This window comes from Urocitellus parryii, chromosome 9 (assembly GCF_045843805.1).
Source record: "Urocitellus parryii isolate mUroPar1 chromosome 9, mUroPar1.hap1, whole genome shotgun sequence".
Taxonomy (NCBI): Eukaryota; Metazoa; Chordata; class Mammalia; order Rodentia; family Sciuridae; genus Urocitellus; species Urocitellus parryii.
In genome coordinates, this window is record NC_135539.1 from 20671332 (window position 1) to 20686274 (window position 14943).

The 14943-nt window shown below is 49.3% G+C and overlaps 2 protein-coding genes across 4 annotated transcripts; one reads left to right on the plus strand and one right to left on the minus strand.

Annotated features, from left to right (window-relative positions):
• Positions 1–822: 822 nt before the first annotated feature.
• LOC113176470 (putative protein T-ENOL) lies at positions 823–5317 on the minus strand. 3 transcript variants are annotated; one of them, XR_003300068.2, is made up of 7 exons: positions 5044–5317; positions 4489–4572; positions 4061–4211; positions 3750–3783; positions 3500–3554; positions 1493–1710; positions 823–976 (listed from the first exon to the last, which is right to left on the minus strand). XR_003300068.2 is itself a non-coding variant. In XM_026380957.2 (6 exons), the coding sequence occupies exons 2-6, from the start codon at positions 4567–4569 to the stop codon at positions 1645–1647; spliced, it is 387 nt and encodes a 128-aa protein (XP_026236742.1). In that variant the 5' UTR covers positions 4570–4572; positions 5044–5317; the 3' UTR covers positions 823–1644. The 3 variants fall into 3 exon arrangements, 1 of the variants encoding a protein (XP_026236742.1); XR_003300069.2 differs by having other exon boundaries at positions 823–1407; XM_026380957.2 differs by having other exon boundaries at positions 823–1710.
• Positions 5318–5604: 287 nt separating this feature from the next.
• On the plus strand, positions 5605–9030 carry Cdipt (CDP-diacylglycerol--inositol 3-phosphatidyltransferase). Its single transcript, XM_026380926.2, has 6 exons — positions 5605–6088; positions 6184–6318; positions 6959–7112; positions 7637–7718; positions 8130–8211; positions 8361–9030. Exons 1-6 carry the CDS (start codon positions 6046–6048, stop codon positions 8504–8506), a joined length of 642 nt encoding a protein of 213 aa, XP_026236711.1. The 5' UTR covers positions 5605–6045; the 3' UTR covers positions 8507–9030.
• The last annotated feature ends 5913 nt before the right edge of the window (positions 9031–14943 follow it).

The following is a 14943-nucleotide window of genomic DNA, read 5'->3' on the forward strand; positions in this document are numbered from 1 at the left end:
TAATTTGCTGGGATTACAGGTGTGCACCATCATACCCAGTGGGAGTTGCTAAGATTACAGAAATGTGCCAACATGCCCAGCTCCCCAGCTCAATTTATAGCCTATTTGTCTAAAGGGCCTTTCTCCAAATTAACTGACTTTTACTAATTAAATTTATATATCTCAGTACAACTGAACATTTTCAGGACACTTAAAAGGATGCTAAAATATTCAAAGGGAGGTGAATGAGACAAACTGATCTTGATAATAGCCTGTTAGCTGTTGAGCCAGCCGGGCACTGTGCTAAGCACTTCGCATTCATTATGTTTTTTAATTCTTATGAGAATCCTGTGAAAATGGTCAACTTATTCCCATTTTTTAGATAAGGAAACTGAGGCTCAGGGTGGTCAATCAACTTCTTCAGGAGGCCCAAATAAGTGGCCAAGTTGTGAGTGAAATGTACAAAGCCGCCTGCAGAGCTTTCTGGCTAGTAATGTGTGTGATATGTTCCTGTAGGTGTGAGGCCCCAGGGTCCAAGTGAAAGGTCATGGATCAGGATCCTCAGCACCAAAGGTTGCTGAGGCTGCTCCTTGGAAGCAAGAGGGGACCCTCCCAGATGTCATAGCCCTAGACTGTAAGATTCTAGCTGTAAGGATGGGTGGGCATCCATGACATCAATTCTGCCACCTGGCTGACAGAGAAGCGTCTAAATGAAAACCATCCCAATTGCATGCTTATATCCAGCAACCATATCTGGACCTCCACCCCAGAGAAGCAACACCAGAGCACTTCCTGAATTGGGGGGAAGGGGAAGAACCCCATGACTTTATTAAAGCCTTTTCTTCCTGGTGGTATCTTTGTTGGCTGAAGATGGAGATCTGTGCGATGCATCCAGAACATTTCCTTGGCTTCCAGGGTGGCACTGCTCATGACCAGGAATCCCCCCACCCAAATGAAGTATTTAACAAGTTCTGAAAGAGGAGTTTTGAGGCATGTTCTAGAGGGAAAAATGGGGGAGGGCATGAGAGACCAAGAACAGCACCAAAAAGGGTTGGGCTAATAGAATGTCAAACTGTGGGGAGAACTCTCTGGAAGACAGCTTTTGACTCTTTAGACCCAAAGCTTATGTCTTACCATCTTTCCATCCTTTACCCATCCATCAAACCCATGCACCACCCACCCATTTATGCATCCACCATTTCCTATCCATCTCTCCATCTCCCCACCCACCCACATTTTCCTTCCACCCATCCATCTGCATATCTATCCATCATTCCCCATCTGCCTTTCCACTCACTCATCCATCTACCCCCATCTATCCAGCCACCCACTCACCTCTCTTTCATCTACTCACTCTGCCCCTTTTAAACTCCTTACCAGTAGGGATTCTGTTTTGTTCACTGCTATACTTCACCCTCTAGAGAAGTACTAGAACACAGTAAGTGCTTAATATATGTTCAATGAATATATCCATTTACCCATCCACCATTTACCTACCTCCCCATCTACTCACCCATTCCCTCTCCTAACATTTTTGATTAGCCGCAATGCCAACAATTCAAAGGCTTCCAGGTTCTTCTTTGAAGGTAAGCAAGAAAAAGTCTCCTGAAATCATGGGGGGCTGGCAGGTGGATGAGGGAAAGATGTTTGCTCAGGATGAAATCCTTAATCAAATGTCATCTGGGAAGGAGGGGAAACCACTGTACGGACTGGCAGGTCCTCACAGAGCATCTTGGGATGGCGGAAGAAGGAAAGCAACTTACATTAGTTAGCAGATAAATTATTAAGGCCGGGGCTTTTCTGATTAGTCAAACTATTTCTAATATCAGCCCCGTTAGGAGAGATCTAATGTCCCAAAGGCACTAAAAAAATCAGCTCCTTAAGGACAAGAGAAGTGGCTTATTCTCGGCTGTATTTTGCCTCAAGTTTGGTGATTAATACTTGAAGTAGTGGCCCATGTCAGAAAAATGACTTGTCCCCATGGCTTGATGAACCTGGCACATCATACTCAATAAACATCTGTTGGCTTCAGTTTCTTCTCCCTGAATCCTTTCTTCTTCTGCCAATCCATTACAGGGAGTTCTCCAGGGCTCCACCCTTAGTACCTTTTCCTTTCTTACTCTACCCAAAGCCTCACAGGGCCACCACATACTCTCCCTTCAACTGCCAGCTCCCTCCTCATGACCTCAGGGTCAACTCTCAATCACTAGCCTAGATCTATCCTTTGAGTGTAGAATCCATATTTCCAGCTGTCTGTCTATAGAATATTTCCACCTGGAGTCCCCCATGAGCATGATAAACACACTTAAATAAAGTAATAAAAACATTTCCTGCCTAAAGTCGGAAACATGCTTGCCATGTTCCAGAAAGAATGAGAAGGCCCAGGTGCAGAGACAGGGAAATAAGTGGAGAAGTTACAGACAATGAAATCACAGAGACAATAGTTGTGGAGTGCTCATGCTGGGCCATGTGAGCACTGAAGGACACTGGCTTTTACAAAAATTGGAAGCTACCGTAGAGTTCCAAGAGGAAACATGACATGATCAGACTCAGGTTGCCCAAGTCAGAAACTTGGCAGTCGTCTGATTCCCTTTTTCCCTCTACCATTTCTAATCAGGGCTCCTCCTCCCATCTCTACCATTACTGTCCAGGTTAGGACCATCATCTCTAGTTTGGTTTCTTTGCAGTAATTCCTAACTGGCCTCCCTGCCTTCGGTCTTTCCCCCTTTCCAGTAACTATCAAAGTGACTGATATAAAATTCCCACTTCTTACTCCAACTCTTCAATGGTTTCTTACCTATAGAAAAATGCCTATGATCTTAACAAGGCACACACAGGTCTCTTGGTTAGTCCCTGTCTACCTTGCCTGCATATTCCAGGGGTTAAGCTGCTTCAGGCCCTATCCTCCACCCTCAGTGCACATGCATCTGCTTACACTCACCCTTCTAAAACATCTCTCTGCCCTTACTCATGGAATCTCTACTACTTAGAGTACTCCCACCAGCCCTTGTTTTCTTGCATTTTTTTTTTTTTTTGTGTGTGTGTGTACCAGGGATTGAACCCAGGGGGTTCACTGAGCCAGACCCCCAGCCCTTTTTAATTTTTATTTTGAGACAGGGTCTTCCTAAGTTGCTTAGGGCCTCACTAAGTTGAAGCTGGCTTTGAACTTGCAATCCTCCTGCCTTAGCCTCCCAAGCCACTAGGATTACAAGCATTACACTACCATGTCCAGTGTTCTCCTGGAAAATTCATTAGGTGTCTCCAGGAAGCTCCATGATTCCTTTCCTTCCTGTCCTAATTTAAGTTGGGATAGAAGTATTCTTCTCATTGTTTCCACTTCTCATTGTGTTCATACTATATTGTAATTAGCCATTTAATTGTCTGTCCTCACATTAAACTGTGAATAATTCAAAGGCTGAGACTCTATTATATATTTCTGTGTCCCGAGTTCCTAAAGCAAGTACTGGCACATAGTGCAAACTCTAAATGTTTTGTTAATACTGAAAAGTCTCATAGATACCTTATCACGAAGGGATAGCCGGTGTGCCTTGGTGTGGATATGGTCTCTGTCAGAGCTGGAGATGGCAGAAGAGAAAGGAGAAGGTTGAATGAGAACTCTGAATTTGAGGATCAGAGCAGAATAAAATAGAACTGCATGGTTCTAAAATCCCTCTACCCCGCTGGAATGTTTGCCAAACCCTTGCTCTCTCCCCTATAGGTTCCTTATCTTTTTCCCAGGACAAAGGACACCTCCATGAAGCCTCACTCACCAGGTGTCTGTGCCTCCGGTCATGGTGAAGAGCACTGGAAGCAGAGGCCCCAGTTAGAGAAATGACTATGCCCAACCCAAGGGCAGCAAGAGATACGGCTAGGGCAGAAGGGGCCAAGGGAATTTCTGGCCAGCAGTGAGGAGTGGGTACTGGGTTAGGGTTTATGGGGCACTGTGCCTAGGACCAGCTCTGAGACAGGCCACTCAGGCACAGATTCCTGGAGAGGTCAGCTATGATCAGGAGAGGGTCAGGGACTGGAACCAGGCATATGGGAGGGCCTCTAGACACAGCAGTCCTGAGGTGGAGGTCACCGTGACTGGATATCTGAGTCCCTTGGTCTTTTGTCTGCTTTTCCTCAGTGGGCACAGGATTCATGTGGCAGCCAGCTATAAACAAGGCCTCCTCTGTAAGTTCGTTGCTGATCCGAGTCAGGAATTCCTCAGAACGAGATATTGAAACCTTCTGGGAAAGGAAGTCAGAAGATCTGAGTGTGAAAACTTCTGTACAGCCTCAGAATGCTGGGTCTGGGGGCTTCCCAGCTGGAGGCTCTGGGGCTGAAGAGTCTGTTTTGGAGGGTGGAGCCTTGAGATTTGACTAGAAGGCCCTAGACCTGTGAGGAGCAGTCTGAGGGAGGCTCAGGGCTCGGGATGGAGGTTAGTGTCCCAGGGCTTGCAGCTCAGACCAGCTGCCTCTGCCTGGGGCCTCCTCACCTCATTACACTCCCACCTCCAATGCTCACCTGCCCTCCACTCAAGGAGGACACAGTTTGAGACAGCCAGCTGCTCTTTTTTTCGTCATTCCTGGTAGGAGTGGATGCCATCCCCTGTGAACAGTCAAAGCCTGTGTTAGGCTGAGAAGCCAGCCTGCTTTCCCAAGAACTAAGCTGACCTCCATTCCCAGAGCCAAGGTTTAATCAATGCTCTTGGAAGAAATATCCCATGGTCTCAATTTTCTCCTCTCTCTGGGTGGGAGAGGGTATAGGTATATATGTAATCTCAGCCCTAAACTTTTTTTTTTTTTTTTGTGGGGGGGGGAGATGACTCTCACAAAACCACAAGCCCAGACAGAATCTTCCTCTATCTTTCCTCCCAAGGCCCTTCCCAAGCCAAGGCAGCCTACTCGCCGCCCCAGACCTGGCAGATAGGTTGAAATCTTGGGGTACTCAGCAGGAGGGGGAGACGGAGCGGTCTAAGGGGCCCCTATTATGGATCAAGGGGGAAGGGGAGGAGATGGGAAGGGGAAAGTGGAAAGAGGGGGAGCCCGGGAGGCGCCGAGACCCGTTGCTATAAAAAACCTTAATGTTTGTGAAGATTCTACAGCCCCGTTGCTAGGAGATTAGAGATTCTAGAACCAAAGATGAGGACATTTTCTTAGCATGCAAAGTTCGTTCCTCCACCTCCCCTCCAGCGTCCTCCAGGTCCCTCACTGGAGGGGGTGACCCCAGCGCTAGAGGCTTAAGTTTGGGAGGATAACGTAGGGTGGGCCCGATCCTCCCACCACTAGGGTGTCCCTAGAAGCCAGAAGCAAGCCAGTCCTGGGCCGCTCTGAAGCCTCTCTAGCCTCTCTCCTCCTGGAGCCGGCGAGAGCAAATGAGGCCAGGGAGTTAGGGGGCGGGGAAGGAGAATGTGGACTGTACCAACTAGCCTTGTTTCCAGGGGAGGCGAAGACTCAGGAGGGCGGAATCTTAACCCTTTATCTTTGCCGTCAGGAAGTCATATCCTTCGTAAAAAGGAAAAAAAGAGATATTCATTTAGGCTGCCTTTCTTTTGCCCTTTTCCTCTTCAGTTCCTTCTTTGGCTCGGCGCCGATGGTTCTTTGCTCCCTCTTCTCCCTCTGTGCTTTGGTACGATCCGATGCAAAGGGGCGGAGAGATGAAAAGGAAAAGGAAACGGGCAGGTCTTAAAGGGGCCGCAGCCATTTTTTAAAGCTTCTTCCTCCTTTCTCTGATCTCCAATTTTGCAAGGACGAGCGCAGAAGAGTAGGTTTCCGGAAGCCGAGCACAGCTGGAGCAGCCGGGATCTCTGCTGGGTCGGCTGCGCCTACGGGGTGGGCGGAGGCGAGGCTCTGCCCATCGGAAGGGCGGGTTGCTCGCGCCCCCTGCGCCCAGAGCACATCTGGTTGGCCCATGATCCCGCCGGTTGCGAGCTTTAACATCTGGGGCCGGGCGCAGGCAGCGGGGTCCAGGGCGCAGGAGAGGCGGCCGATGTGCCGGGCCGGAGGGTGAGGCCGCGCGGGTGGGACTGGGACAGCGTTGGCACCTCCGGAGCTGGTCCGGGGCGGCAAGTGGAACGCCGCGATGCCAAGCGAAAATATTTTCCTTTTCGTGCCTAACCTTATCGGTGAGTGCTGCCTGCGGCCCCGGGAAGAACGGGAGGGCGAGGGGCCTGGGACAGGCTCCCTGATCCCTCGCTGTTCACCCACTTCCCTTTCCAAGGTTATGCCCGGATTGTCTTCGCCATCATTGCTTTCTACTTCATGCCCTGCTGCCCCTTCACGGCCTCCTCCTTCTATCTGCTCAGCGGACTTCTGGACGCTTTTGATGGACATGCTGCTCGGGCCCTCAATCAAGGTGAGAGGCACCCCCTACCTGCCAGCCTTGTCCCCTTTCCCTGTCTCCTAGGACCTCACCGAGGGCTCTGTCATTCCTTTCTCTCTAGAAAGCAGAACAGAACGGCCTGGTTTCATAGCAGAAGGGACTTAAGCTAGCTCTTGAGAATTCCCTGCTATGAGGGTTGGATAAAGGGCAAGCCTGGACTTGGCTCTGGTACTGCTAGAGATCTCCCTGAATAAATTTCCATTCAACAAGTGTTTACTGGGGGCCTACTGTGTGCTGGGCACCTGCAATAGGGAGTTCAATTCGAGATGGGGGATGGGGAGAGAAGGGTGTGGCTTCTGGAGGGTAATTAATCTGCTCTCCAGACCCACCTTAAACTCCTGTTTTGCCCTGGAGCCTGGGTTCTAGGGCTGATGAGTTAAAGATATAGCTTCCCCTCCCCCCCCAACACTGTTTTCTTCCAGCTCATTTCTCATTTCATGCCAGGGTGACCTTTGCACACTTGTCTCACACCCCACCGCTAGCAGCAGTTTTTCTCCCTAGGCAGTAGATATTTTCCACCCTTTTAGACTCTGCATCAGAGTAATATACCAGATATGAGCACCTAGCATGGGGTTCACTGCTCCCTTCCTACCTAACAGTCCCCATTTTTCAGGAACCCGGTTTGGGGCCATGTTGGACATGCTTACCGACCGCTGCTCTACCATGTGTCTGTTGGTCAACTTGGCCCTGCTGTACCCTCGAGCTACCCTTCTCTTCCAGCTCAGCATGAGCTTGGATGTGGCCAGTCACTGGCTGCACCTCCACAGGTCTGCTTCAGTTCTGGGGTGTTGACCGCTTGAAAACACTACAGTGGGGAGGGTGTCTCTGGATGGCCTCAGGCTGTTCAGGAGGTCTCCTTGTAAACTCTGCTCTGTTGAAGGACCCTGGGCAAACCATGTGTGTGTGTCTCTCTCTGAATTAGTTTCAGTCTTATTTACAGTTGGAATTAAGCAATTCCTTAAGGCACTTTTGGCTTGCTATTGTAGGATTCCAAATGGGCACCTGGGCACGGTGATACATACCTATAACCCCAGCTGCTGGGGGGGATCACAAATTTGAGGCCAACCTCAGTAACTAGGAAGGGGCATGGAAGCTTTCAATGAGGCAGGCATTTGAGTTTTGATTGCCCCCTCCCCCCCCACACACAATTTGTAATTGTGTAGCTTTGGGAAAGATCCTGGTTTTCAGCCCCTCCGCTCTACATAGCATCTTCCACATTGGGTTGATGTGAGGGTTAGATAGACATTAAAGGAAATGAATGTTCATGGATTCCTCCTATTTTCTCTCCAAGTTCTGTGGTCCGGGGTAGTGAGAGTCACAAGATGATTGACCTGTCTGGGAATCCAGTGCTTCGGATCTACTACACCTCCAGGGTGAGCATTCCTTGCCCCTCAGCTTCTGGGTGAAGGAACTTTGGTGCAGGGTCAAGAGAGGGCACAGTGATAGGGAGGGACAGTGAAGACCCTCTGGGAAGGAGGGACCTCTAGGCTGAGGCATGAAGGAGCAGGATTGGCGGGGAAGGCTTGAGTGGATCCTCCTGACTACATTGGGGATGAGGCCTCTGTGCACCCATTGGGAGTAACTGGCCGGAGGGAGAAGAGGGAGAGAAATAGAGTGGGGCGTGGTTGGGAGTCAGGCTGAGCCTGGACTTTTAAACTGTGAACCAGAAGTTTTGTAAAGAGAAGTGATTTGCTGAAATGCACTGCCCCCTCCGTGGTAGAGGGCCTTGTGGGGTGCGGGGTGCGTGAGACCCTGCTGGCTACTAAAGCGTTCTTTGTGTGCAGCCTGCTCTGTTCACCCTGTGTGCTGGAAATGAGCTCTTCTACTGCCTCCTTTACCTGTTCAATTTCTCCGAGGGACCATTAGGTAGGAGAGGACGGGCTGGGAGGCAGGTGGGAGAGGGGTCCTGCCCTGCCAGTGGGAGATAAAGGCCTCAGACATCTGGGCGCATCAATCTCCTGTTCCCATATTCATTCCCTCTCTCCACACCCCCTTCCCCTGCTGTCTCCCCGCAGTTGGCTCTGTGGGGCTCTTCCGAATGGGTCTCTGGGTCACCGCCCCCATCGCCTTGCTCAAGTCCCTCATCAGTGTCATCCACCTGATCACAGCTGCCCGCAACATGGCTGCCTTGGATGCGGCAGACCGTGCCAAGAAGAAGTGACCCTGACAACTCCTGGAACCTCCCACCTGATTGGTCATCTTATTGTGCCACATGGCTTCCCTCCCCCTCCCAGGAAGCCCATTCTCATGTCTTCCTAATGTGTTCTCCAACCTGCTGGGATGGGGGTCAGCCTCTCTTTGGTGTTGTCACAATCTCTGTAACCCTGAAGATTAGGCCCACCCTTGTGATCCCCAAAGACCTGGTCTGCAAATCAAAAAGGATGCTCAGGAGGCCCCTGTGGTAGGCAGCCTGTTTAAGGATTACGCATCGCCACACATGAGGTTGGCTCAGCCCTGGCTTCTGGCTTGGCCTGAGGTTTTAGGGACACTTGAGAGAGATGGTGCAGGAGCCATGTTTCCCAAAAGGCAGGTGAGTCAGACCTCTGCCCCCTGCCACAGGAAGCCTGGGACACCGTGCCCAGGAGGAAAGGGCCATCTAGATCCTTCCTATGGCAGTCTCCTCCGTCCGGTCTACCCTGACCTTGAAAGCCTTGATAATAAAGGCAACAGCTTCTCTCTTCTGGACTTGGTTTCCTTTTAGACATTTTTGGATCAGGCCCTGGATTAAGGGGAGATTGGAAAAAAGGAAGATCTACCTGGATGTTTTCCCCCCGGTTTGCGGCTGGCTCCTTTCCGTCATTCCAGAATGACAGAGAAAAGTCCTTCCGACCACCCACGCTCATGCCACATCTTCTCAACCCACCTTTATGTCCCTGATGGTCTGCTTTGACTCATTGATATTTCTACCCCCACTAGAGTGTAAACTCCCTGAATGCACAGACTTCCTGTTCCTCTCTCTATGGTTAGATGGATATTTACCTTAATCTGAAATGAATAGTTACTTAATAAATATTCCAGAAAAGATTAGTTGGTTTCTCAGAATGTGGCCCTTAGACCACTTATAGGTTATTCTCAGAATGCAACCTCTTGGACCTTCAGAATCAATCAGTCTCTTGGGGCTGGGGTTGTGGCTCAGAGGTAGAGCGCTCGCCTCACATGTGCGGGGCCCTGGGTTCGATCCTCAACACCACATAAAAAATAGGTAAGTGAAATAAAGGTATTGTGTCCAACTACAACTAAGAAATAAATTTAAAAAGAAATTAAGTCTCCAGAGATGAGCCCAGAAGTCTGCAATTTTAATAAACTCCACTCGATTCTTCCTTCCAATGTTGAGAATCACTGTTTGATCTTAAACATTTTTGGGACACCTGTTATATACCATATGCTGGGCATTGTTCTGGGCCTCTGTCCCTAACAGCTACTCCTATCATTAGCTCTCCTGCTCTCTAATGCCAGCTTTCTTTTTAAAACTATCGGAACTACCATATGCCAGACCCTGTGCTGGGTTCTTGGCAAATCTTACTCATTTCATCTTCATAATAGCATAGCAGGTGGCCCCAAAGGCCTTCACATCCAGGGGAACTAAAATTCATCAGAGCTGGGCATAGTGGTACCTATCTATAATCCCAGCAGCTTGGGAGGCTGAGGCAGGAGGATTGCAGGTTCAAAGCCAGCCTCAGCAACTTAGGGAGGCCCCACGCAACTTAGCAAGACCCTGTCTCTAAATGAAATATAAAAAAGACTGGGGATGTGGCTCTGTTGTTAAGCAGCCCCAGATTCAATTCTGCCTACCCCTCCAATATATACGTGTTTGTATACATACATACATATGGGCTTTAACTCCTAAGCCCAGGAGACAATTGGCTTCCCAGCCCTCTTTAAGATCATGGGTGGACAGGGCTGGAGGAGGTAGCAATAATCAGGGAGGTGCTCATGGGGATAGGAGTAGAAGACCTGCAGCACCTCCCTTAGGTTTTGGTGAAGAGGGTGGGTATCTTAAGTAGAAAGCTGGTGGGGACTGGGGAAGGGTGTGTGTGTGGGGGGGGGCGGGGAACAGCCTGCAAAGGAAGGGGAACCAGAGAGCTCCCAGGCACTGATAGGCATTGATAGACCTCAATTGATGTGGCTAGAACACCAAGTGCTGGGGGTGATTGGGGAGCTGGAGAGATGAGGCAGAAGCAGCCAGCTGGAGTGGCTGAAGGAACTCAGTAGGACATTAGGACTTTATTGTCTATATTTTAAATTTCATTCTGTATGTGGGCTGTGTCACTGCTAACTGTGCTTTTCATGTGCATTATCTCAATCATCTTAACTGAATTCCACTGTGTTCTCTGCAGTAGACAAACCTATTAATGTGCTCATTTTCCAGAGGGGAATAGAGGCCCTGAGAAGAGGCCAGTTTGGCCCTGGATCCTGTCCTCTTAGCATTGATCACCGACATCAGTCCCAAGACAGCAGACTTCTTAATGGTTGCATTGAATGCCAGCGATTATCGATTTAACCAGGTCCAGGCACCGTGAATGATGCTGTGGCAAATCCTCTCACACTTCTTCCTGGAAACACTTGTGGCATGAGTGTTGAAGGGCTTTACTCAGGGCAGGGGCAGGGGCAGGGGCAGATCTGTGCTTAAGGTATAGGGACTGCCCAAAACCGAGTTGTGGTTCGGATGCACAAGCCTCGCCCTGCCTGACCTGCTCCGGTGTAAGAGGAGACCAGATAAGGTGTCCTCCCAGCTCCTGCAGCAGAACCCTCTCTTTCCCCTCATCCTTCCAGAATTAACTGTCCCTTCAGCCAGATGGGTCCTCTGAGCACTGGACCAAACCTGGAGCAGTGAATCCTCGGCCCTCCTGGCTCCCACAGCCCTGACTGGCTCCTGGGCTCTTTGATGCTAACCATTTACAGTGCCACCAGAAGTCTCTACGCCAATCCAGCTGTAATGTGATCTTAAAAGAGGGGGAGCTGGGGAGGAGAGTGTGTGTGCTTCTACTTAAGACTCTGCCTAGAGCAGGCTTTCTGGGGAAGGCTGGGTACATTAGCACATATTGCTCCACTTGCATCCACTGGTTACAGCTCAGTCTCATGGCCACGTCTGCATGCAAGGGATGTTGGGAAATAAAGGTTAGCTGTGGTCTTAAGAGGAAGAAGAAAATTGATATGGTAAAAAGCATTTTGCCGTACTGGATGTGTTTGCTGTTGACAGATTTTTCTTACAGAAGGCTTCCTTAACAAATCAATTACTTTATCAGGTGTTCAACAAAAGAAAAACTATTTGTTTCAGTGCTGGAGAAAAACATGCTCTGTTGATCATCATCAGACATCACACCACAATGTTCTATATATTATGGGCAATTTAAGGGTAAAATTGGAACTGACTTGGAATTGGCCTCTGATGTGGGGGCTCTGCTCTATTTCCAGCAAGGTTCATTTTCCTTTTTTTGCGGGGAGGGGGGAAACTGGGGATTTGAACTCAGGGGCACTTCACCACTGAGCCACATCCCCAGCCCCATTTTGTATTTTATTTAGAGACAGGGCCTCACTGAATTGCTTAGCACCTCACTTTTGCTGAGGCTGGCTTTGAACTCATGATCCTCCTGCTTCGGCCACCCAAGCTGCTGGGATTACAGGTGGGCACCACTGTACCTGGCTAAGGTTTATTTCCCTAACACTGAGGTATACCCGTCTCCCTCATGGTACGATTCATGCTGGGCTCATCTTCATGAATATGATTTGGAGCAGTCTCCCTGTTGCTTATTGGATCACACAACCTCAAGAAGTACATGTAATAGTCTGGATAGGCTATGTTGTGCTCTGGTTAACAAAACCCCCAAAGTCTATTGCTTCACGTGGCAAACATTTCTTGCTCCTGCAACATACCTATTGTGGGTCACTTGTGGCTATATTTGCTGTTTTCTCCCTGGGATCCAGGCTGATGGAGTCATTTCTAGGTAGAACATTACTGGTCACCCTTTTATGAAAAAAGGAAGAGGGAGTATAGCGATTATGTCATTCTTACATTTCATTGGCTAGAACAAGTCACATGAGCAAGTCTGATGGCCACTGAACATGCATGTGGAGAAGTCAATCATCAACTGGAAACGTGTCCAGAGTACAGGAGTGAGGTTAAGGCTGGAGCAATGAATTTTGAAGTCAGGAGTGTATAGACATGATCTGATGTCATGAGACCGTCTGAAAATGTCAGTAGGAAGAAGAAACCTGGGGGACTGTTCAGAGACTGAGCAGGGAGGGTGAGGTCAGCCAAGGAAACAGGAGGTGCAGCCCAAAAGGCAGAGAGTAGAGGTGATGTCCTGGAGCCCAGTGTGGGAGGAGGGGCGGCCACCTGTGCCCAGTGACAGGCAAGGCTGAACAAAAGGTGACCTACCTCCTGGATTTAGTAACAGAATGTCACTGCGGATGCCTATAAAAGCAGTTTCCAAAAAGCAAGGGGTGGAGACAAGCTAATTGGAGTGGTTTGAAGAGGTTCAGTTAGTCAGCTTTTTGTCACTGTCACCAAAATACCCAACAGAAACAACTTTAAAAAAGGAAAAATGTATTTTTCCTTCTGAAATCCTCAGTTTCAGAGGATTCAGTTCACCGTTGGCCATCTCCATTGCTCTGGGCATGAGGTGAAGAAGAACATCATGGCAGAGGGAAGCTGTCAGCCAGGAAGGAGAGAGAGAGAGAGAGAGAGAGACACACACAGAGGAAAGGACTGGGAGAAAATAAACCCTTTCAGGGCATACTCCAGTGACCTACTTCCTCCAATGAGGTCCTATATCCCAGTAGTCTAATCAGCCACTGGATGGATTAATCCACTGATGAGGTCAGAGCCCTCCCGATTCAAAGCCCCACCTCTGTACAAATGAGACTTTGGTGTACATTCCAGATCAAAACCATAACAAGAGTTGAGGAATGGAAACAGACTGGAGAACTCTGGAGAAATTTGTCTCTAAAGGAAAAAGGAGAGATAGGAGTTGGAGAAGGTGGGGCGCTAAGGGATCATTTACCTGTTTTATGTGGCAGAAAAAGTGGGGTGTTTTTCTATACACATGACAGTGGCCAAGGACAGAAGGGTGTTGGGGGTAGAGGTATAGCTCTGGAGGACATTGATAGGTGAGATCTAGGGTCCAAGGGGAGGAGTCCTTGCTGGGAACAGGAGGGAGGACAGAGTCCAGATGCCCACACTGTTGATTTGCTACTGGGAAGGGAGAGGCTTCCTGCCCAATTGGCTTCTATTTTCTCCAAGAGGTGAGAAAAAGTGGGCAGGAGTGTGGGAGTTGAGAACAGAGGAGGTGTGAATGGTTGTTTTGAAGGGCATCTCATTCTAGATAGAGAAACACAATTAGAAAGGGAGGCCTCCCCTGAAGTTTGGGCCATGAGTTTAAAATGAGACCAGCAGGTTCTGTGGGGTGTCCCTCCTCCAACAATAAGCAGCTGGTCTGGGGCTGGCAGAGGGAGCCAGGGGGGTTAAGAAAGGATGGATGGAAAGGGAGACAAGGAGTTAGGGGAGGTTTCACATGAATTACTTGGACAGATCACACATGCTAAGCCTGGTACAACGGAAATGCGAAGGCATGAGGGCTCAAACAGTGGTTGGAGGGGCTGGGGTTGTGGCTCAGAGGTAGAGTGCTCTCCTAGCATGTGCGAGGCCCTGGATTCGATCCTCTGCACCACATTAAAATAAAGATGTTGTGTCCGCCAAAAACTGAATATTAAAAAAAAAAAGTGGTTGGAGTCAAGGTCACTGAAGCTTTAAGTGGAGGTTCCAGAGGTGGTGCCATTGCTAGCAATGTTAAGCAAGGTGGAGGGATGGCCATGGTCAAGGTGGCCATGCAGAAAGGAACCTACCCACCATGCATAATCTTACTTGATTCTGTCACGAGGCCCTTGGTAATGTACAGCCCTAACACAGCAGCACTTAATACGTGCCAGGTACCAGATGAAGAACCTTAAATTAATTATCCCTAGAGGGAAGAAGTGAGGGGGGGGCGCTGAGTCACTTGCCTATTCCACAGACACAGCCAGCCTCACCTTGCTGTGAGCCGAGGATGTACTCCCTTGGACTCGGCACGCTCAGACTTGAGTGGAGCCACTGATCATACATATGCAACTCAACTTGGAAAGAAATGAGGCTCAGGGGGTCAGGCCACAGAGGGGAAATACGAATAAGACCTTGAAAAGGAATCATTCTTATATTTGTGTCAACCCCTTTCCAGTGGGGGATTTGCTGGCCCACTGCACAGATGGGGAAGAGATTAGAGAGGTTGTGCAGCCTACTCTACCCACACAGCCCAGCCCAAGCTTTCCTCTCCATCCCTAGGATCTTTTAGCTTCCTCAGTGGAGATGGGGCGGGCTTGGCACCTACAGCTCTACCTGCCACAAGGAGCTGGTGTGCTTAGACTGATTGGGCCTGGGTCCTCCCAAATAATGGGCCCTTACTGGTTGTGGGGGAGGTTGGAAAAAGAGTACCCTTGGTGCTCCTGATTATCCCAGACCAGAAACTAGTTCCTACAACGGTTGGGCATAGTCCTCTTCCTCAGTGCAACATCCCCATCTGAGAAGGGAAAAGTGTACAGGTGCTGGTACTGGCCTGGCACACC

What these genes read in the sequence shown, in the direction of transcription:
- Cdipt (XM_026380926.2), top strand. Translation starts at nt 6,046, where the DNA reads ATGCCAAGCGAAAATATTTTCCTTTTCGTGCCTAACCTTATCG. An exon ending in GGATCTACTACACCTCCAGG is followed by an intron (nt 7,719 to 8,129) that starts GTGAGCATTCCT and finishes CTTTGTGTGCAG; the next exon opens with CCTGCTCTGTTCACCCTGTG. An exon ending in TTTCTCCGAGGGACCATTAG is followed by an intron (nt 8,212 to 8,360) that starts GTAGGAGAGGAC and finishes GTCTCCCCGCAG; the next exon opens with TTGGCTCTGTGGGGCTCTTC.
- LOC113176470 (XM_026380957.2), bottom strand. Translation starts at nt 4,569, where the DNA reads ATGGCATCCACTCCTACCAGGAATGACGAAAAAAAGAGCAGCTGGCTG. An exon ending in CCTCCTTGAGTGGAGGGCAG is followed by an intron (nt 4,212 to 4,488) that starts GTGAGCATTGGA and finishes TTCCTTTCCCAG; the next exon opens with AAGGTTTCAATATCTCGTTC. An exon ending in GGCTATCCCTTCGTGATAAG is followed by an intron (nt 1,711 to 3,499) that starts GTATCTATGAGA and finishes CGCCATCCCAAG; the next exon opens with ATGCTCTGTGAGGACCTGCC.